General features: G+C 46.5%; 1 protein-coding gene across 6 annotated transcripts; it reads left to right on the forward strand.

Moving 5' to 3' along the window:
- The first annotated feature begins 14,933 nt into the window (after positions 1 to 14,933).
- Positions 14,934 to 21,856, forward strand: ADCYAP1 (adenylate cyclase activating polypeptide 1). Of its 6 annotated transcripts, none has more exons than XM_077784061.1 (5): positions 14,934 to 15,076; positions 16,357 to 16,485; positions 18,371 to 18,505; positions 18,991 to 19,086; positions 19,973 to 21,856. In XM_077784061.1, the coding sequence occupies exons 2-5, from the start codon at positions 16,385 to 16,387 to the stop codon at positions 20,157 to 20,159; spliced, it is 519 nt and encodes a 172-aa protein (XP_077640187.1). In that variant the 5' UTR covers positions 14,934 to 15,076; positions 16,357 to 16,384; the 3' UTR covers positions 20,160 to 21,856. The 6 variants fall into 6 exon arrangements, with proteins under 6 accessions (XP_077640187.1, XP_021407196.1, XP_021407197.1 ...); XM_021551521.3 differs by having other exon boundaries at positions 14,935 to 15,076; positions 16,378 to 16,485; XM_021551522.3 differs by lacking the exon at positions 14,934 to 15,076 and adding an exon at positions 15,095 to 15,108 and having other exon boundaries at positions 16,378 to 16,485.
- The last annotated feature ends 799 nt before the right edge of the window (positions 21,857 to 22,655 follow it).

Here is a 22,655-nt window from a genome sequence, read left to right on the forward strand (position 1 = left end):
TGAACTATAATGTACAGAGGAAAATGTTATTTTAAATTAGAAAGTACTGCACTGTCACTTCTTCCTCTTCTTCCATCATGTTTAAGGATATCTGATTTCAAATTGCCTTAATCTGTAGTGTCGAAACAATAATTTTCCTAGGAGAACAAGGAAATGGTGGCAAGTATAATGATGCTCATTATTTTGGCAGTATTGGTTTAATATGACTTTGGTATGCATTCCTATTCATCAGAATAGGAATTTGGTGCAATTTGAAAGACTGCATCAGATATTTACTGTTTCATAAAAGTTGTTTCATTCAATGACCTCTTTTTCACTGCTGGGTTTGATCTTTCATTTTGCTTATCACCACTTAGCCACTCAGCTCCCAAATTTAGTTTCATGTGTCAGTTAAACACAGTGTTTGACTTGGCCAAAATACCAGACACTGCAGATCTGAAATGAACCAGAAGGAGCTGCATTAAAGCAATTTGAAACAGGATTTCAGTTGTATGAAATTCGTCCACATGTACTTATCCAGGCACTTCTAGAATCTCCAAAAATAAATTATCAATTTGCAGAATAAAATCAAGTTTTTATGACAGTTTAAACAAGAAAACTGAGATGGAATTGTTCATGCTGTCATTCATGCATCTGCAAATGTATTTCCTTCCTAATTTTGCCCATATGCAGCTGCATGTTCTCCCTAATTAATGGATTGCCCTCAGGTTACTCACCCAGACACATCTAATCTATCTCTGTCCAAAATGACTAAACTCTGGGCTGCATTAAAGATGTAAAAGGCCACAAATTACTTTCTTGATCTTTTCAACTAGATTGCTGCTTACTGAATGGCATTCTCTCCATGTGGCATTCAGGGTGATTTCATCACCTCAGGGTTGATGCTTTCAGTAGAAGTGAAGTAAAACCTCTTCTTCTAAAAAGCTCCTCAATTCAGATTCCAGTTCTACAGAAGAAATGCTCACTTCAGCTTTACCTTTATAATAACATTAATCCAATAAAATGTGCAAGTATGCACTTCTTCCATGCACTTTAAGCAAAGTTTCTTGAGAACAATTTCCAAATTAAAGTTATGTGATTGAGATGAATTTGTTACAGAAGGGTATTTTTTCCAGACCTGAAAATAAACAAGTGTGTTCAATTAGCATATAAAGCATATAAAGCATATAAAGCAAATAAGAATATGTCATCTTTAATACCAGCTGACCTCCACTGCTGTGTATGGGTGATGCAATAAGGGTGTATGCAGTTGTCATGTGAATTTTACTGGTTTTTCCTTACATTTCTTAATTTTTTTTCCTCCTTAAGGCCTCTGAGAGCAAAAAAACCACTTCATGCTCTTCTCCCTGCTATGAAATGAAACATCAACAGTGCTTGGGCTAAAGAATTAAAAATTATAGCGCTGGATGTGAATTCCCTGCAGGAGTCCAAGCAGCAGTCATGCTTGCTTATCACATTGAAGACAAAAAATTGTCCATACAATTTGACCTCTCTTTCAAGTGTGAAAGCCACAAGAGAAGAAATTATCAGCACGGAAATATTGAGGATTCAGTGGCAGGCACAAATTTGGCGGGGGACTTACATTCAATAGAACACATTCCCTGTGATCTTTAGCTGGAATTTGCCAGTGAGACCAAGGCTTATTAATGGCCAAACCATGAAGAAAAGGAAGAGAAAAAACATAGTTGTGTACTTCTTAGTAATGTGCTGAAAGAGAACAGCAGATGTGGAGTTTATTTCCCACTTTGAGACCATTTTTCCTGTATAATCTTGTGCTTACAGTTTCTTATTCATTCCTGTCCTCTCTTTTCAGATTGTGAAGCCTGTTCCTGGGTAAGAATCTTTTTCAACAAGTGCATACAGTGCCTGACATAGTGCACTGCCTGTATTGTGATTTGAACATAGTAGGAACAAAAATATGAGTGGAACATTGAGGAGCTCTCTGTCAGTATAATGACATAATACTGAAAAAAAAATTCTATTCTTTGTTTGGTTTAATGTAAGATATGTGAGTGAAACAAGCCCATCACTTATTTAGAATGCTTAAAGGCTTTTGCTGGCTTCAGAAATTTATTTTTCAAGCATCCTTTGATTAAATCATGTGTGCCAGATAAAACAAGAACTTTTTCTTGAAAGCAGATTAGAAGAGAATGGGTTCTGGAGAAAGGTACCTGAAGCCAATTGTATGAGATTCAACAAGGTGAAGTGCCAGATCCTGCAAAGCACCAGGATGAGAGGAAATGGCCTCAAGTTGTTCCAAGGCAAGTTTAGAACAGGTATTAGAAAAAATTATTCACTGAAAAGACATTGGAAAAGGCTGTCCAGGGAAGCAGTGGAGCTATCATCCCTTAAGTGTTCAAAAGGGGTGTGGATGTTGTACTTGGGGATGTGTTTTAGTGGTGGAATTGACAGTGCTGGGTTCAGAGCTAGACTCAATGATCTTAGCGGTCTTTTCCAACTCCAGTAAGTCTGTGATCCTATGAATTTTTTTTTTTTTTTTCATTTGTCAGTTTGGGAAAAACAGATACTTTCCAGTTTCCTGAACTGCTTTTTTGCTCCTGTTGGGAAAGGTGCCTTAAAAATCCTAAAGCTGGCATGTTATATCCTTGTTTTGCTACCCCTCCTGACTGGCAATTCTGAACTGTTGTTACTGTAATGCCATACTGGATACTGACTACCACGGTATGTTTCTGCTTTTCTAATTGTGTTTGACTTCTTGAGAAATAACTTCAGTGTAAAGATTTCTGGACCCCAGGCACTCACCCAATATTTAGGACAGTGTAATCAACCTCCTGGGAAGATAATACAGGAAAGCTTGATTGCTGGTGCCAATAGAGTTTCTTTTCCAGGTCACTGCACAAAGTGAGGCCTGGAAGGTGGTTATTTTCCAATTTTTTTTCTTTTTCTAGTCATTAAAGAGGCCAGATTAGTCACCTCCATCTTTTAGACATTTCTACAGGATCCATAATTATGGATGCAGATGCATAATGTTCCCTATAGATCTTTTGTAGTCTTCAACGTTTAGCATGTTGCAGTCTTTGTATAGGCCTTCAATATTGACATATGTGAGGTTGGTTTTGTTTATTCTTTGGACATGTTGTTTTAATCCTAAAAGAAAAAAAAAAGAAAATAAAAAAAACCAAACAGTTGAATCTTGTATTATGTATTTTGCATTTTTTATAACCAGAAACTGTCCTTACTGAAGAATATCCTTATATTCTTCAGTGACTGCCTCTGAATTCCTGATTTTAGGTCAAAATATTGAAGCTCTTACTGCATAGCACTGCAATATAACTCTTACTGGCAGGTGTCAGGGTTGGCAGCCAACCTGAGCTCCCTGTCTTCAGGGAATTGGTTATGAATTCCATTATTACTAGCTGTCCAACCAGGCTGGCTAATCTCTGCTGGCCAAGGTATTGATACAAGTTATGGATTGCCATCTTCTTAGAAATTGAAGTTGTTTTGCAAAGCAACAGATGACCAGTAGTTTTATCACTTGTATGATTATTTCTGGAAGCAGGATATTTTCATGCAGAGTGATTAATTTTAGCTGTTAGCATCTTTGATGCTTCCTATTGAATGAGCAAATAAAAACCCTTTAAAATTTAAAATAAGTTGCTGCTTGGTACTATTCCAAAACAGTGAATGCTTCCTTACTGTAACACTTGTTTCTCTCAGCAAAAAAAGCAACTGCAGCACACAATTCCTTCTCAGCAGTACCAACACCATGATTTTCTAGTTTTTTTCTTCCTTAACTGCAGGCTGCAGTTGCCAAAGCTGTATTTTGTTTCCAAAAATTTGGAACACTCATAATTTCTAAACTAATTGACTGATTTCACTCGCAAATTTCTGTGCTGAAATTGCTCTATAGGAAGCATTTACTCAAGTTTTACAGCAATGACATGATCAGAATGAAATCCAAAGAAGTTGCAGGACACAGAACTCTGAGTGCCCATCCTATTTGATCAAAAATTCCTTCTCTAATTGCTGAGAAAGGAAAGGGTGAAAGTGGTAGCCCATCCATACATTTCCCCAGAGACAGAAATGGCAGCAGTGTACTTGAAGAATGTGAGATGGGCATGTTGCTTTCTGTGTGGCAATTTGTCTCTTAATATTGTCAGAAACAGAGGAAAATCTCTCTTAGCAAAGCCAGATTTGTGCATCCTATTGTCCAGTGCCAGGATGGTGATACACATGAATGAAGGAGTGTCAGGATGATACACATGAAAGGAGAAAAGAAGAAAAATACAGTAGAAAACTGTGACTACTTGGTGACATGATCTGGGCCATGTGCACCACATGCAAATGGGTCTCGTAGTCCTCTCAATATGTCTGGTGAATTTTCTCTGCAACAATTTTGTTTTATTACTGAGGCAAAGATCCATGTGTTTTAATATCCACTTTGCGGAGAATACGTTTACAAATTGTTTTAATAACAGTTATGAGCATTAATCTCACAATGCATTGTCTTACTGTAATGCAATTACAGAAAACATTTCTCTGAAGCCTGGTAATAGATCAAGTCAGGAAAATGAAAAAAAATTAAGAAACATATTTCAGAGTTTGAAGACTCAAGTACTTTTAAAGGCAACTGCTGTCAATGTTGCTTTTGTGTTGACAGAATCCTTTTAAAAGGTTTTGTGGTGCGAAAAGCACCTCTTAGTGGGTTTTCATAATGCACTGGGAGAGAACAAGAAAATGTTTTTCTCACCATGGCCGGTCACAGAGCGCACTTAGAAGAACATCGTGTACCCAGCCCGGGAGGCGATTTTCCATCGGGCTCGCCGGCGCAGCCGGTGGCATCGGCACTCACGCCTGCCCCTGCTCGCCTTGGGGACTCTGCCGCTTCCCAGCGCACCTCAGCATGAGTCAGGCCACTTAATGCGCCTGTAGGACATGCTCGGGGAGAGGGCTGACACCCGCCCGAAAGCGAGAGATGGAGTCCCCACACTCGCAGGAGCAGAAAGTGCTTTTAGCGCAGGAGCGCGGCGGGAGCAGCAGCAGGGGCGGCGGCGCTGGCGGTGCCAGCCGCGGTCCCGCAGCCGCAGGTGGCACGGGGGATTCGCGCTTGCCCCGCACGCTGCCCGCACCGCTGTCCCCGTGTGCCGCGCTGCCCCGGCCCGGGAGCTGCTCGGGGCACAGCCTCTGAGGACTGCTGTGTGCAAAAGCCAGGGCTGCCGTGTCCTTGAGGCTGCTGCTTCTCAGTCTGGCTAAAGGAAAACCAGCCCGTGCGTGCACCTGCTCCTTCCTGTTGTCGCTGAGATCCCCGCAGGACAGCCATCCCTTTCTGTCTTATATGATCCCTGGCATCGGAAGATGCCTCTCGAACACATAAAATGCCAAACCCTTGGCTAAGATGGCCAGATCCCCAAGTGCACCTCATGCTCACAGCACTCGTGTGGCTACAACAGGTCTTATGCGACAGGGTCGTGAGAGATCAAACAAACAGCAAATATTCCCAGTTCAATTCTCCTAGTCCTGCTGCTCTCAGCCTAGTCTGTAACAGATCTAACAGCCAGGAAAACGAGAAAATCACTCACACAGAAGTCTGTCACAATCTTCTGCACTGGCACATTGGTGACGCTATGGTGGGAATAAAATTGTGTTTTCTCTCAGATGAAACCCTCCTTGGTATATTTGTGATGTATATGAGATACATCATATGCAACCTTTGTTGTATATGATGCATCTGTGACACTTACGGCTTTCTGGGGGTGGACAGGAGAGGACAGGATGGATGGATACATCTCATGCTGCTGTGACTTTTGCTCAAGCAAAATTGAATGATGAGGATGTGATCAAAAGAGTGAGAATCTGGTGCCAAGTTATTAAAAAGTGCACCACAGCTTTTCTTTGCAATATATCTGTGTGAATTTCACTGATTTCTCTGTAATTCTGCTTCATTCACAGACAAGGTTTTCCTTATAACTTACTTTCAGGTGCCTTGTGCAAAAAATGTTTAAGGAGATTCTATCAGAGGCACAGCTTCTGCTAGTCCCATTGGGAAAATAGTGTGAAAGCGTCATCCCTAAAATTTTTCCTTTTATTCTGCCTTAACATTTTACCTGAAAGATAATCTAAAGGTTTAAGATATTGTGAAATAGTTCCTACAGCCAGTATTCTGCAGGTGCCGTTAACAGCCCAGTCCCAAGGAAGGCAAACATTCAGAGCTCCTATTTGTTGTATTCATATATTTAAAACTTGCTGCTTTTATAAATAGGACTCCAGGCCATGTAAGGATATTAGTGACATGTAATAGTTCACTGGGAGTTGCAGATATGCAGTGCTCAGCAAAAGTAAGGCAGCAACTGTGAACTAAAGCAACTATAAGTGCTCTGCTCACAGACCTCTGGGGAACTGAAAAGCTGTGCCTGACTTCAATCCATGTTGCTTCTTCCAAAACACCATCTGAATGGAGACCCCCACCATCTCCTCACCTTTTCTCCATTTCTTAGTAGTTAAAAAAATCAAATTTTAATAGCTCTGTGACCTTTCAGTCTTTTATTACCTAACTGGTACAGAGAATATGTTTTCTTCTTCAAATGCAGCTTCCCTTTTGTTGCAGGCTCATTTAGGACTAATGTAGCACAGCACAAGATACCTCCAGGATGTAGCATTTTGCAGCACTTTTCCCAGTTAACATCCCTGAATTTTATAACCATGGAACATGCATTCTGGGGTGGTTTGTTTCCCATCCTGTGGAATCTACACAAATGGTGAGGAGTGATCCTGAAAAAGTATTTACTATAGGTTTTGCTACTTAAACTAAATGCAGATGTTGAAAACAAGAGGAATCATTGGACATTATGTCTTCACATTCTAAGACTAATTTTATACTTTTTATCTGTGAGTCAATGCTTGGGAATTTTTCCCATCTTTTTAGTGTCCTTCAGTGACTGTGCTGAATTTACCTGTCTGTTTTCCAGAGCAGTTGTGTGCACCATTGTTCATTAAGAAAAAATATGAGGAAAACTTGTGATTCAGCTCTCCTTACTGTCTCTTCTTCCCCCACGAAAATCAAGGAAGAACACCAACTGTATTGAGTGTAATGACTAGCAGTATTATTCACTAATCAACACTGGATGATGGGGAAAGATTTCTTTTGAAGGACAGCTTTTAATCAGTTGCAAAGTCTCCTTTGATTGCCCTGTTCTCAGAGGATGAGTAATGTTGTTTTAATTTTTTTTAGTTTAGTTCAAAGTTATTAATCATCTTCAAACTAGTAACAAATACATGAATTCACTAGTGTTTCATGTCACTGACTGTACATTTTTTTTTTCTTGGAGACATTTTCCTTGCCATCTAAGAGTTTCTGATTTCTTCGTGCACTGGTGGAAACCATCATATGGTGACTAAAAGTTTGGGGGCTGGGACAGGAATTTCTTCAACTAAAATCACTCTTCACAGGGGTTAAACACTAATCTCCTTTGAATCCATGACAGAATTCACTGGCAGATAGTCACTTTATAGATTAGTGGCACTGAGTGTTTGGAGGCACAAGAGGTATTATTCCCAAGTGGTAAAACTCCAACACTGGCAAAAAATTTGGATTCAGATTACCAAAAGTGACCATCTGATCCCACTAAAGCAATCAGGACCTTTGCTGTTGACATCAGTGGGGTCAGGTATTTGTTTTAGAACTATTCAAGTTTTTTAGCTAACAAAGTCACTGAGTTTCCTGTATTTCATATTTTACTGGATAAAACAGATGCACTATGTTAATGAATTATAAGAATTATGATTTATAATTCTTACAAGAATAATATGACATATAAATATTGTGAGATTAGTGGTAGGTAATGCATTCAGATGAAACCTATTGCATAATTTTAGCATATTTTAGAAGTATAAAGAACCCACATTAATTATGGACTTATACCCAGATCCGCATGCAGCTTGTTTTCACCTAAAATAAAAAATATTGTTTTCTAAATCTATGATGTGGAGGTTTTAGCATAATTTTCTCAATACTGAACAAATATTTTCCCCTTTCATAAACAGAAATTTATTCTCCTATTCCAGTATTTATCTTGTAGTAAACAAGGTTTACCTCGTTGTACCTCTGTGATAATTATATAGAAGTATTCTACATTAGGAATGAGAGGAAAAAAAAGAGAGGCTATGTGGAAATGATCAGTACATCAGAAGCTATCTTTTTCTTAGAACAGAACTGGTAGAACTGATCTGAGGAGATAAGGGCCAGGAGGTGTATTGAAACCAGAGTTCTTTGATTTCCATAGAGGAGATATTTGAATGGTTGTATTTTGAATGGGATATTTTTTTTAATTTCAGAAAGGTATGTGAAACATATAAAGGTATCTCCTTGTGGAGTCCTTACTAAAACAATCAAACCAGAACCAAACCCAAAAGCCAAAAAAACGTTAAGTGTTAGCATTAGATGATAAGATGTTATTTCTGCATTTCCTTGCTCAAATTTGTGTGTTGTGTTTCAGAGCAAATAATTGTCACACTCAGATATTTCATCAGAGAAACTAACTGAAGTTATTTATGCAAAGGTAAACATTCTTTACAGACAAGTATAACCAATATACATTTTAGAGCAATCTCAAGAGTTACTGAGACTTAGACCAAAATTGCAATTGCTGTAGAGTTGAATATGCCAGATCATCAACCCAAATTACTTCTGTTTTTTTTTTTTTTTTTTTTTTTTTTTATTTGAAAACACATATCAAAGTCAATAATATACTTCCACTTGGAAGCAAGAAATCCCCAGGAAATGGATTTTCACTACAGTGAAAGATACCATATTTAAGTTTCAAGATTGAAACATATCCACAGAGTATCATAGTTTATCATTATGATGTTTATATCAACATGTGCAGTTACCTCTGGAGACTGAACACAGATTTTGGGGTCAAAAGAGAGAGTTCAGTCTTCCAGTGTCCTAGCAGTTTCTGGTTTGTGCTGTACTCTGCAAACTCCTATGAAATTACAAACTGACTAAAGATATCAGTATTTACATAATGAGCTCAATAGACATGTACCTGGAGTAACGAAATCACATAGGAGTTTCTGCAGACAATCTTCATTCCTAAAGAGAAGGGACTATTGACCAGTGCAGTTCTGTCTGAAATCAGTGAGTGGCATTACAAGGGTCAGAGACTGATTTCTGACATTAGAAGAGGCCATTATGAACATCCAGTCTGACCCTTGCATAACTCAGGGCAAAGAATAGCTCGATAGCTTGAGATCTTTTAAAAGATAGCAAGCCTGACTTTAAAGATTTTCTAGTAATGGAGATTGTAATCCAATTCTGTTTAAGTGATTAATTGCCTTGGCTGTTACAGAAATGCATTTTATTAGAAGATAGAGATGGATCGGACCATAAGGCTGCACACAAGAAATTCTTTGTGCTCTCTTTAAATATAAAAACTAAGAACCACACATTTTCCTCTAGGCTAAGTAGACTTGAGTACTTTATTTATGCTATGACAGGAGACAAAGATTATGTGCTGTTTCCTGGCCCCTATCTCTGGCTGGTGACCCCAGAGTCTGCTGCCCAGCCAACTCGTGGCACACAGGCCAGAAAACTGAGCTGCCAGTCTCACCCCACACTGCACCCCTTATTTCTGGAGCTGGGCATCTGGTGGAGCACAGGTCCTCCTGTGCTGCTGAGGGATGTGGCTGCTCTCCCTGCTGCTCACCATGCACAGAACAGGGAGCTAAGCCACGTGAAGGGCTCCCATCCTCAGGGCAATTTGGCTGTGGCCAGAAGGGCCTGCAGCCTCACAAGGCAGAAGCTGCACTGCAGGGTGCACAAACCACCAAGGACAGGCTTTTACACCCAACCAAATATCCCTTTTCCTTAATGAGAAAGACTGTGTTATTCTCTCATCAAAATATGTGGTTCTGATTGATATTTACTGGGCTCTGCGTGACCCAGCTCTATCATCTTTAGCGTGGTTAATTGGAATTATTGAGCGGTGCCCGGCTCTGGCAGGCTGGGATTCACCCCTGTTGGGATGGGCCTCACCTGCCCGCCCTGGACTGCTTCTGTGCAGCCTTGCTCCCGTCAGACTAAATTAAGCTGCACTGTCAGGAGCCAGAGACCCTTCAACAGTTTTCCAGCATAAGCAACACTAAATTAGTGTTTGGTAATAGGCTGCACACTGTTTTGTAATAAGAAAATATGGATGGTTCTATTTATTCCCTCTCACTCCCTGTGATGATAAGAAATGTTCTAATTCATTATTAATTTGTTCCAACTATTTCTGGTAAATGTAAACTATGAATAACTTTAGCTATGCCATTAGCAATACCTCAGAACTATGGATAGATTTTTGTTTCTGGATACAGGCACATGGCAGTCCCACTGTTTCTAAAGTAGTACCCAAAATTCTGTCACATTTGGGTACAAAAACAGAACTTGTCATTCACCTTGGGCTACAGCTGCATCTAAAGCAACCTGGAACACAAAAATACTGTGGCTTTTATTTGTCCGGTATAAATTATTGTATCTTGGCAGCACTTGTGAAACTTTGTGTATTCAATCTGCTTAAGGGTTTACCGTATTCCTGAACACTGGACCAAATAGAAATGAGAGTGGGGATAGATCTGCTGCCAGTGCTAAAGCCTTTTATTCTGCCCTGTGGACTAGTGAGGTCTTTAGTGGCAATTTATAGGTTGCTAGCTTTTAGAATAGACCTTTGGAATATTAATTCTTAAAAGAAGTCCTTTATTTGTTGGGGTTTTTTTGCCTTTCATAATTTATTTTTCTAGTTTTCATACGTAAATGATTGATCAAAGAACCACAGTCAGAAAGCATTAAGGACAATTCTTTTCTTCTCTTGCAGCATACGACTTTATTTGGGTGAAATATGAGAGATTATAAATAAATCTATTGCTCATCCAAGGAAATTTTCTATCACAGGCATACTGTGGTGGTACCTCCTTGAGAAACTGAGTCCACTGTTTGGTCATTCATTTATTTAGAAAGTGATTTTCCTGCCTTTGTGTTTGGAGGGGAATGACTCTGCCTCTGTATTGTTGTAGTCATCTGCCTTCATTTACTGAACAGGGGGAGGAGGACACCCACGGGGTAAGATTGAACACTGAGCTTCTGTGTGGGCAATTATGCAAGACAGAGGCAACCCACTGGCCTTGTCTCTTGCCGTGAGCTCTAAGCAGCAGCAAGAGCACAGTGACTGGACTGCTGGTGCTCCTACACTGCTGCCCTGGTGAGTACCGTTCTGCCTCCTCACTTCAGAGAAGGAAAGAAAAAAAACAAACAACCCAGCTCTTTTTTTTTGACTGTTTGCTTAGAGGCAAGGTTATAAAAGGTAGCAAGGAATTATCTTGAAGATTCTCATCACAGAGACTTTGCTAATGCTTGGTGGTCTCATGCAAAGAAGCTGGCAAGGGTCCTGGCTACCAAGTGAGGCTTGGCCCTATCATCTCTTGAGAGATTTATAGTCCCAATATTGTCCCTGGTTGCTGTTCTCTGGGGTTTTTTTGTACTTTGTAGATTCTGCCCAGAGCATCCCTGGGTGACCAAGCTTGTCTGGACTGCAGTTTTGTCCCTTTGGACATGAGGAAGCACACAGATGTTTGTGCTTTCTACAGCGTGCCTAAGCATTTTGCTGCTTTTACCTAAAGAAAGCATAAGAGGGAATGGTTTAATAAAAGAAAAACAACTCTGTGAATTAAATATTTCAGCTCTTTCTGAACCTGAGTGGATTGACATCTAGCCTACAGGAGGAAAGTGGGGCTTTCCCACCTCTGCTGCAGGTTCCACATCTCAGCTGGAAGTGCTGAAATGTCCTCCAAACCATGCTTGAGCTATAATATCTTCTGTTCTGCTGCCAGGCTATCCTTAATCAGCCTTTTTCAGATGACCACAGCTACAGCTGAATGATTTAATGGATGGGTTAATCTCCCCTCTGACAAGTTCATCCTTCCCAGGAGCTGGCCCCTGGGGAGGAGGAGGAGTCAGGAAAGCCAAGAAAAGGTGAAGGCTGGTGTTATGTTTGTGAAACTGGTGCAGACAATTATTCCTTGGCACACTGGTTAGCAATAGGTTCCCCAAGCCACCCCAGTAAGAAAGGAGGCCTGGCACAGAGTTACAAGATAGATGATAAACGGAGAATGTGTGTGTGTGTATATGTCTGTGTCTGTGTGTCAACGCTGGTTTGGATCTCTTCTTTCTTGAGAAATAAGAATTAATCAATTTCTATATTGGCAGAAATACATGTGTCCTTTCATGATAAAATTATGTATTCCATGTACATAAATTCTTCCAGGTTCTTTTAAAAACATGCTGCTAAGTTGGCACATACTGAAAAAATATGAATATGGTGGTTGGACATCTAACCAGTGTGTATGAGATATCTGGCTTTATGGACCAATAGAGTTTCCTGACAGTTTGATAAATCCTCATAGTATATTTTATAAAATATGCATAAATATGAAAAGGGGGTTTCTGAGGAGTCAAAAAGATGCCCATGTACCATGGGCATAATGTACCATTATGGTACATGATTAAATATGTTCTTTTGAATTAGAACTATAGCAGCAAGGTTTCCAGTGGTAAGTTGCAATCAGCTGCAGTCAGACTTGGCAAGGCTTATAGGATGTAAGCCCCCCTAGAAACTTCTACAGAATTATAATGCTCTAGTTAATAAAATAAATATTTAAAATAGAATAGATAAATTAAAAGGTCTAATTTAAGCTGGTACAGGGAAGATTAAAGAAATTCTGCCAATAAAAGACTCCCTGCTTTTCTTTAGATGCTGCCTCAGGAATTTGCCCTAGAGGCAAGTATCATATACCTTAAATCCCTCTCAGCCTTGAGATGACAGTTATTGAGAAATGTACGTAGAGACCAGATTAAAACCTTTCCTTCCTCAGCCTAAACTGCAGTCATGCCATAATCATATTCATTTTGCACACACACCTCTGTGACGTAGACTGAGATGCTATGAAACCTTTATTGGTGCAAACTGTGTGTGAGTTACTCACTCACCATAAAGAGAGAGAGCTTAGAAGATGCATTTTTTGCGAATCATCCTGACATTGCTGTTGCATGCATGGTAACACCAGGGCGGCATAGGGTCTCTGTATGGGGTCTGTGGCTTCAGGTTTGTTTTTTGGGTATCTCTACCCCTGTGCTGCTAATACCTGTTATCTCAGGCATCTTCGTGCTTTCTGTAAGGATCCAGGGGAGTGAGGCTGGAGGAGAGGAAATTCACTTTTCTGAAGTGAAAACAGCCACAGTTTTAAAATGTATTACCTGTGTGTGTCTTGTCTCTTTGGAGAGAAGGAATGCTTTTCCCTGTTCTTTAGGCGGAGTGTGCGGTCAAGCCTTCATACTGACGTGATTCACACAGTCCTGGCCACACGGGTTTCTAGAAAAGCCCATGGTTACACCTGCTACCTCCGAGTCACGACAAAGGAAACCAAAACACCCCTACCACAGACCCCGCCGGCCCCCAGGGCGCGGTGCAGGGGAGCAGCGGGCCGCCCTTTCCCGTGCGTGTCTCGGAGCCGGGCGCGGGGGTTTCTCGCCAGCCCGGCCCGCCCGACGGCGGCTCCGCGGCCTCGTCCGCAGGCGCGCAGCGCCCGCGCGGTGGCGCCCTCCGCTCACGGACCGTGCGCGCCGCGGGGCGCGGGAGTGGCGGGGAAGCCCCGGCGCGCCGCGGGCCCGGCGCGGGGAGCGGGGTGCCCCTGCTCCAGCGGGAGCAGCGGCGTGCTCCTGCTCCAGCGGGAGCCGCGGGTGACCCTTTTCCTACCGGCAGTCGCCCGGCGCCCCTTTTCCTACCGGGAGCGGTGGGGTGTCTTTCCCCAGCGGGAGCGGCGGGGTGACCGCTTCCCCGGCCGCCCCGCCCTGCCCCGTTCCTTCTCCTTCCCGGCCCGAAAGGCCCGGCGCAGAATGACAACGGGGATAGCGTCCCGCTCCGTCCCTATCCTCCATCCTCGCCCGGGATCGCGTCGTTGGCCATTTCTGCGGCAATCACTCATTCACGTCAAATTTCCTTTAGCTCCGGAAAATATTGAAACCTTAAATGACCGTAATAGGAATGTAATTGTATGGTGTGTTTTTTGTTGTTGTTGTTTTTGAGAAATCGATTTGGGCTCAAATAACTCATCCAAGTATGTTACACCAAACCCATTCAAATAGGAAACAGGAGAACTATATTATTGCTGCTTCCTGAACGCTCTGGTTATGGTCCCAATAATTAAAATGTCTAGTAATGGCTCCTGAAGCCTGTATTTCTTTGGGTAATTCTCGGAAATGAAGGGCACATTTTCGGTCGCGGAGGGAGGGGAGTGCGGAGACAAGCAGCAATTGCAGCGGCTGGGAGCCCGCCGATGGCCCGCGCCCGGCGCATCACTTCGGGGGAAAATTATTCCGGCGGCGGGGAAGTCCCCAGAGAAGGGATTTCCTCCCCGGTCCCTCCGGCAAATCAACTTTTTTTTTTTTTTTTTTTTTTTTTTTTTTTTTTTTCCTCATGGCGATGCTCTTCCCTCCCTCTCTGCCAAGCGCTGCGAGCCTCACATCTGTCTCTGCACAAGGCGGAGAGACGAAAGGGAAGGGCCACGGGAGTGAGGGGAAAAGCCGCCCCCCTCCTCCCCGGGCAGCGCCGGCAGAGCGTGGGACCCTCCCTGCGACGGGGCCGCGGGGCTTGTCCCTTACGCCCCGCGGCTTCAATGCACGCAGAGCGGTCATGGCGCTGCTGGTTTCCCCGAGGGGGGAGCCTTGTGTAATGGGAACAATAGTAACAATCCTTTTCTTAAAAAAAAAAGGAAAAAAAAATACAAAGAAAAGAGAAAAGAAAAAAAAAATAAATAAAAGTGGGGGCCTGGAGACAAAAAAAATTAGGCACTTATATTCTTAAATCTCCGCGGAAGTGGGGGTTTCCGCACCGCGGCTGCTCCGCCTGCGCGCTCAGAGCCGGGCGGCTCCGCGGGGGCCTGCGCCCAGCGGCGGCCCCGGCCTGCGTGTGGGGTGAGCTGGCCCCGCGGAAAGACCCGGAGCAAAGCCGTGGGGGAGCCCAACAAGCCGGGGGACCCCCACCCCACCCCTAACTGCTCTCCTCCGCTTCCCTTCCCACGTCAGGTAAAACTTTACAGTGGCGAACATCCTTTTAGGTTTGTGCGGTGGGGCTTTTCTGAGTGTTTGTTTGATTGTTAGGTTTTTATTTTTTTTGGGGAGGGGGGGAGGAAGTGTGAGTTGGTGTTTATGAAAAGCTTTATGACTCCTGATAAGCTCATCTTTGAGGACGACACAGAACTGTGTTCCTTGAGGAATTGGGGTGGTGACGTCTTTTCTGATACCCGATTATTACGTGACTGAGAAAAAAAAAAAAGGCATTTGATTCATGAATAAAAATCCGGACACCACTACGGGGGCAACAAACAATATTGCCCGTCCTCTAAGGTGACAAGCAGGCAAATGTTTACGAAGAGGGCTCTTGCTGAAGCGGGGTGTTTGCAAAGATTTTCTTGCTAATTGCGTATCAGACGGAAGGCTGCGGAAGGCTGGTCAAGTTTGGAGCCACCGAGCAGGAGAAGAAGAGAAGGCTGAAGGCGCTCAGTGAGGGGAGAGATCTGGGGAAGACAACATCGCACGCAGCCAGCCCGCGGTTCCCGCCTCCGCTCTCTCCCGGACTCGCTCGCTCTCTTCCCTCTTCCCCAGCGCTCGGTTCTCCGGCGACATCTCGCTCCATCCCTCTTACTCAATTACCTTGTAGACTCCACTCCAGATCTGTGCTGCTACCTGCAAACTTTTTTCCTTCATCCTTTTTTCCCCCTTCCTGTCTCTCTTTTTCTTTTTGGAGTGGATAGCCCTAAAACCAGCAAACAACTAACTGCTGCCGCTTCTGCTTCTTCTGCATCCTGCCGGTCCTTCGCCCATAGGAGAGGCGATGTCACGAGGGTTTTAACTCCTTTTGGACGCAACTTGGGCGAGAGCTCGATTTCTCTTCCCATTCCCTTTTGGGGTCTTTAATTTTTTTCCCCAGCAAGACCTGCCGTTTTAGTTTCGCAGCCAAACGCTCTCAGTGCCGGGTGTCTAGAGTTTAATGGTAAGGACACGAGGTGGCTCGCCGGGCCTTCCCGCAGCGGTCCCGGGGCGGGCGGGCGGGCACCGACGGGGCGGGCGGCGGCCGCGGCTCTCTGCGCCGGGCACCGCTCTGCTCCTCTCCGTGCCGCTCCGCGCTGGCACCCGGCTGCCCAGGGCGCTTGTCCCCCGGGGCCGCTCTGCTTCATTTTCCGGCAGGAGAGGCCAGGGGGTTGGTGAGACGTGGGGTGGTTTCTTTGGGGTTTTGTTAGTGAATTTTTTTTATTTGTTTTCGGTTTTTTTTTTTTTTTTTTTTTTTTTTTTTTTTTTTTCAGCAGTATCCTTTCCCTCCCGCACAGAGTGGCAATGTGTAGCAAAGCGATCTTAGCACTCCTGGTCTATGGCATAATAATGCACTGCAGCGTCTACTGCTCACCTGCGGCCGGACTTCAGTACCCGGCGCTCAGGTAGGTCCGTCAGCTGTCCGGGAGCTCCGTCGGGACCATTTCAGGCCCTCTCAGCCCCACTTTAGCTAAGGGCAGAGGAATCTTACCGGGGAGGAAAATGAGAGGGGATGTGAAGTAGAGTTACCAAAGGAAATCCCCTCCACTTGGGTTTTGTGTGTCCACCCCCTTCACCGGCTGCACTGGCATCCCCCAGTTCCTCTCCTCGGGACTCCGGCACGATAACCCACGGCCTCTTGTGGTGGGGTCCCCGGGAGTGGGGGCACCTTCTCTTCTGCATGTCGGCGACAGCGGGCCGAGGTCCCGGCTGCATGTCAACGGGTCCCAAAAGCTTCTCTCCCCCTGTCTGCCCCCTGTCCTGCGAGGCCCTTGGCAGCCTCTGGCTGCCCGCAGCTCGCCCAGGGTACGGGCCGAGCATCGCCTGTCCGGCTGAGGGGGAGCGGGGCGCGGGGCGGGTGCACCGTTGTCTGCAAGCATGTGGGAGCTGTCATGGTTCCTGTAGCGGTATTGGAGCTGGTGGGGGTTCAGTCTCTTCCCCTGTTTACCTGTCTGTGTATGACAGCCCTTCTCAAGAGGGAAAGGGGCTGGCACAAGGTTGTTTGGCTTTCTATATTCGGAGTTGTCTTTCTGGGCTCCAGCCGCAGGCTGATGCCTGCGCTGTCCCTCTCCAGCTGGGAGCCGTGGGCGTTTGAATTCCTCTGTGTTTGGGGCAGGAGTGGAGGACCCCCAGAAGCACCAGCACAAGGGAGTTTCCTACGCTGGTCTGCAGCTGGGGGCTCAGGGTACCTGGTCCGGGACGGCCGATGGCAGCCTGTTCTCACCCTGCTTGTCCTCTGCTCGGGCGACCGGTGATGCTTGGCTTGGGGGGGAGTTTTGGGCTCGGTGCTGTCGTCCTGCTCCACTGGCGCTTGTCTCTGTTCCGGGGTGCCCTGCGGGGGTCACTGCCGTGCGGTGAGCGGAGATGAAGGGGTGGGGGGGAGGTGATTCCGGGAGCGCAAGGTTGTCCGAGGTGGGTGTCTTTTTTGGGGCTCCGAGGTGTCCTTGCAGTAATCAGGAGCCTGTCGGAGCTGGCTCGGAGTAGCCCCCGTCATCTTCCTGGGCAGTGCGGCTAGGGGGCAGCGGGCTCAGTGGCCTGAAGGGCCATTAGCCGGCAGCAAGCCGGCTTTCTTCATTCAAGCGCCTGAATTAGCAGGAGTGAAACACTTTAGCGGCATCTATTATTAATACCTCCGCTAAAGCTCACAGACAAAAATAGCTGCCTGTAACGTGCAATGACCTACATCGTACTGCAGAGAGGGAGGCAGAGAGCGGGTGCTGGGGGGCTGGGACACACACAAAACTGGCGAGATTTCAAAGGGCAGAGGCACCATTCAACGAAAAACAACAGGCGAAGGCCCCACGTCCCGGCGGGCGCTGCGGGGAGGAGCGGGGCGCGGTCCCCGGCGGTGGGGCTGCCGCTCACCGCCCCGTCTCGGCCGCGGAGGCTGCTCGGCTCCAGCCCAGCCCCTGGCACACGAACGCGTGTGTGAGCGGCAGCCTGCGCGCCTGGGCGTGCGCTCCGCTTGTGAAGCACCAGCCACGGCTGTGGCAGAGAGGGGATGTTTCTCGGGCCAGGGCGTGGGCCGCGGAGGGCGGGGGGAGGGGGGCATGTTTGGGGGGTTTCTTGGAGCACGTCTGACGGCGGGTGTGTTCCCTCCTCCGCGGTCCTGCCCCGCAGAGGAGAGGGCGGGGATGGGGAGCGGGCGGGTGCAGGGAGGGGATGGGGCAGTCGGACGGGGCTCCCGGGGCTCCCGGGTCGGCTCCGCCAAGGGGCGGCCACCGAGGCAGCCGGAAGCCGGCAGCGGGGAGCGGAGCCCGGCTGACTCCTTCTTGCTGCTCTCGTTGCCAGGCTGGAGGATGAAGTCTACGACGAGGACGGGAACACTCTGCAGGACTTCGCCTACGACCAAGAGCCCCTCGGTATAGCGAATCCGTCCTCCATGATCGGCGAGATGTACACCTTGTATTACCCACCGGAAAAGAGGTGACTGCAACTCGCGGGGCGTCAGGCGTGATTTTGAAGTAGGGAGAAAAACGGGTCTGGCAGAACCGATTGGGGGAAAAATAGTAATGATACCTGACAAGCGAACAGCAACAATATCAAAATAGAAATAGAAATCCCAAACCCAATATTGCCCAAGTCCCGGTGCCCAGTGTAAAGCACAGAAGAAATGGAAAAGGCGCCTTACCTCCAGCAGCGCGGGGGAGGGAGCGGGGGAGCCGCCCGCGCCGAGGAGGGATAGCGATGCTCCCGCAAACGGAGCAGAAGTGCCCAGCCGGCGCGGAACCGAGCGAGCGCGGCGGGGAGGGATCTGGGTGGGGACGAGGGGTCCCGGGGGACGCGGGGAGATGCCGCCCTCCGCTCGCTGGCGGAGAGGGATGGCCACCGCTGCCGCCCGGGCTCTTGCAACCCGCCGCAGCCGGCTCCCGGGCCTCGCCGCTCACCCGCGGGCTCTTCCCTCTGCCCAGGCACGCCGATGGGATCTTCAACAAAGCCTACAGGAAACTCCTGGGCCAGTTATCTGCCAGGAAATATCTGCACTCCCTGATGGCCAAGCGGGTTGGGTAAGCCTCTCTGCTTGTTCTTTTCCGCGGTGGGCGTTGGTGCTGCTGGAGCGGAGGCGCTGGAAGGGCTGCGGCTGGGGGGAACAAAGCTGCCCCGGCCGGGGTCGGGAATGCGTTGCGCCCACGATGGAGTCCGGCTCCCCAAACACTGCCTGCCCCTGGCCGCTCCCGGTGCAGCGTGAGCCTGGTTGTCAGCGCGGGTGTTCGCGGAGGTTGGTTTGGGTTACTATGCTCGGGCATACGGATATATATGTATGTATATATATATATATATATAAATAGATAGACACACACATGCGTATCTATCTGTATATCTATATATCTATATATCTATATATCTGTATATCTATATATCTATATATCTATATATAATCTATGTCTCTATAAATTTTTATAATCAACCGATTTAAAATTAGCAAGTTGGGCAGTCCTTACGGTTTGCTGGGGGGAGCAGCTTATCGAGAGCGATGATCGAGGGCTCAGCTGCAGCAGCGGAGGCTCGGTTGAAGCCCTGCGCACCCCCAGCCGCCGGGCGGGGCTCCCCGGGGCTCCCCGCCGCCGGCGGGGCAGGGGCGAGCCTGGTGCCACCCGCTGCCCTTCGGCAGAAGGTAACACGTTAATGAAGCCCCAAGGAGAGCAGCTTTCGCGGCCGCAATGAATAATTCATGGAGGGGAGATATTGTCTCTCCCGCCGCCGCCACTTGCGCGCACAGCGTCGGGACCGGGTTTCGGCGCGGCCTTTGTCTCCCCGCGCATCTTCCGCGCAACGTGTTGCGCCGGGGCAGCGGCCGGCGCGGGGCTGCGCGGGGCAGGGGGCGGTGCGGAGGGGCGCGGAGGGGGGCGGAGCGGCCCCGCCTGATGCAGCTGTGCTTCTCGGTGCTTGCAGCGGTGCCAGCGGCGGCCTGGGGGACGATGCGGAACCGCTGACCAAGCGGCACATAGACGGCATCTTCACGGACAGCTACAGCCGCTACCGGAAACAAATGGCTGTCAAGAAATACCTAGCAGCCGTCCTGGGGAAAAGGTATAAACAAAGAGTTAAAAACAAAGGACGCCGAGTAGCGTATTTGTAGCGATGTGAGTAACCAGCCACTCCTGTGTATACAAAGTCCTAAGAGAGAGAGAGAGAGAGAGAGAGAGAGAGAGAGAGAGGGAGAGAGAGATAAACCCAACAACAACAACAACAAAATCTAAACAAAAACAAAAGTCATTTCCAAACTGACTGAACAATCACCGCTCCTGTGTTATCTAAACATGTATTTATGTATGAAGTAAAGCCATTAAATGAATATTTTGATAATAATATTGTTTTTCTTTTGTACAAAAAGCACTAGAGAAACGCACAGATCTACTTTGTGGACCAATCATTAAGTTATATATAATATATAAATATATATATATAAATACTACTAAGAATAGTAAAGAACAATTCATGAAAAGCCTGCACAAGAACAAGAATTCGCCTGAGCTGTTTATGTTTTTATATAAAATAAATAGAAAAAAAGAGACAATCATTGTTTTGAATATTACTCCTATTTTTGTAACAGAAATTAAAAGGACAGTATTTTTATCCGAGACAGGGTCGAAGACATTAATTTTCACCATTTGCTACTGTACATAGAGAAGGATGACCTGCTCCCAGGGGGATTATGAGGAAATTGATTTGGGAGAATTGGTGAAGCAGATTTTTCCCCTGGTGAGTCTCAAGGCAGGCTCCTTTGCCACTAGCCTCTCTGAAGGGGTTGCGTCCCCTTTCTTCTAGATTTCGATTATTTTTTTTCTCTCCTGCTTTCTTTGATTCCAGTTGTATCTCTATTAGTGTATCCTCAAACAATGAGCTTAGAGGATAATTATCTTGTGAAAACAACAGCTCGATCCAAATTGTGCATCTCTGTTGCCTATTGGAGGGAGAAATAGTTAAAAACACCAAAACTAAAATAATAATAACAAAAAAAAATCAAAACAAAACCAAAAATAGCCAAACTCAAAACCCCAACCCCAAAATCCCGAACCAGCAGCAAGAGCAGTAACTACTAAGCCCCGTGCATTGCTCTTCTGGCTGTCTGGGCAGAGTTGCAGAACAAAGCCAAAGCAGAGACAGGACCCGTTTGGAAAGAGTGGGGAAGTGAGCGGGGGCGGCCCCCGGCGCACCCCGGGCCGGAGCCTGTACCGGAGCCGGTGCCGCAAGGGTCGAGGTAAGACGAGGCGATCCCACCTCCGATCCGCTACCCAACTGCCCCGGGCAGCTCGGTACTGGACCTGGATGCAAAGTATAGTGTGTTACTCTCCAGTGCTGTCCATGCTTCTCATCATGTGTAATAATGAGCAGGGTTCTCGCCTTTGCATTTTTCGGTCGGAGTTGCTCTTTTCTTTGATTGCTTTTTCTTGTAGGACCTCCTGCCTCTCATCCTCTCTTCGAACTTTTCCGAGCTCTGTTTAACCCACCTGAGTCACCTTTTTGGGTTATGTTCTTTTTTGGGAAAAAAAAAAAAAAAAAGATTGTGAACGCTCTCTCACTCCTTTGTTCTGTTTTATGCAAGCTCTTATTGTACAAGTTTAGGAACCCCTGTTGTAGCTACCACTAAAGAATTATGCACTACTACGAAAGTTTTTGTTCCTTGTTTATTGAGTTTGGAGGTAAAATGTATTTTTCTACATTCTGGCTTATTGCTTAGTAAAATTTATTTCATAAAACAAACTTTTGTCATAAAAGAATGTGTAGTGTTCACCTGTGGTCCGGTTTCTAACGAGATAAACCATTTTCACCTCATCTCTCTATGTACGGACTCCTATCTTACCGTCTGCCCGGGGGCTGGTCCCGTCCCCCGCCCGGGCCGGGAGCGAAGGAGGACACGTAGGTACCCGCTTCCTTCCAGCTCACCACACAAACCTTACAGGAGTCTTTCCAAAGACAAAACGAGCCCCGCATCCAAGACGTCGGAAAGCAACCCCCCAAACCCCCCAACAAACCCTCGCGGGTAAAAGCTTCCTTCCGCGGCCAGGAGGAGCGGAGCGGGCCGGGCAGAGCCCGTCGGGGCGGGCAGGCGCTGCCGCTGCCGGCACCGCCCGTCCGGGCTGCGCTCGCTGCCGGCACCGCCCGCCCGCGCTGCCCCGGCGGCTCCGGCCGCCCCGGGCGCGCTCCCGGCGCGCAGGGACGCGGGGCGCAGTGTGCAGCTTTCGTGCCTTCTCTTCTTCACCTTGTAAATCGCCACGAGTTCACGGATGGCATTTAGTGGCCCTACGATGCTGCAACACATCGGCTTGCGTTTTAGTCGTCCTTCTGTTCTTTGGCCATGGGCAGAGTGCGCTGTGTTTGTGTCGGCTGTGGTATAATGACATAGGGCTCTCTTGACGTTTTGTTTATGACCTTATCAGTTAGAGTTCAGTGGCTAGTTCGCAAGCATTATGAAGTGATCACCTAGGTTATTATCCTTTGTACGGTTTCTTTTTTTTTTTTTTTCCAGAAACGCCAACAGCCTTACCAAAATTTGAGCAGATTTGACATACAGTCATAGTAGGTAGATGTTAGTCTTGGAGAACTTATTTTGTGTGCAAATGAGTATAAAAAG

The sequence above is a fragment of the Lonchura striata genome, chromosome 1 (assembly GCF_046129695.1).
Source record: "Lonchura striata isolate bLonStr1 chromosome 1, bLonStr1.mat, whole genome shotgun sequence".
NCBI classification, from domain to species: domain Eukaryota; kingdom Metazoa; phylum Chordata; class Aves; order Passeriformes; family Estrildidae; genus Lonchura; species Lonchura striata.

What these genes read in the sequence shown, in the direction of transcription:
- ADCYAP1 (XM_077784061.1), top strand. Translation starts at nt 16,385, where the DNA reads ATGTGTAGCAAAGCGATCTTAGCACTCCTGGTCTATGGCATAATAATG. An exon ending in CTTCAGTACCCGGCGCTCAG is followed by an intron (nt 16,486 to 18,370) that starts GTAGGTCCGTCA and finishes TCTCGTTGCCAG; the next exon opens with GCTGGAGGATGAAGTCTACG. An exon ending in TATTACCCACCGGAAAAGAG is followed by an intron (nt 18,506 to 18,990) that starts GTGACTGCAACT and finishes CCCTCTGCCCAG; the next exon opens with GCACGCCGATGGGATCTTCA.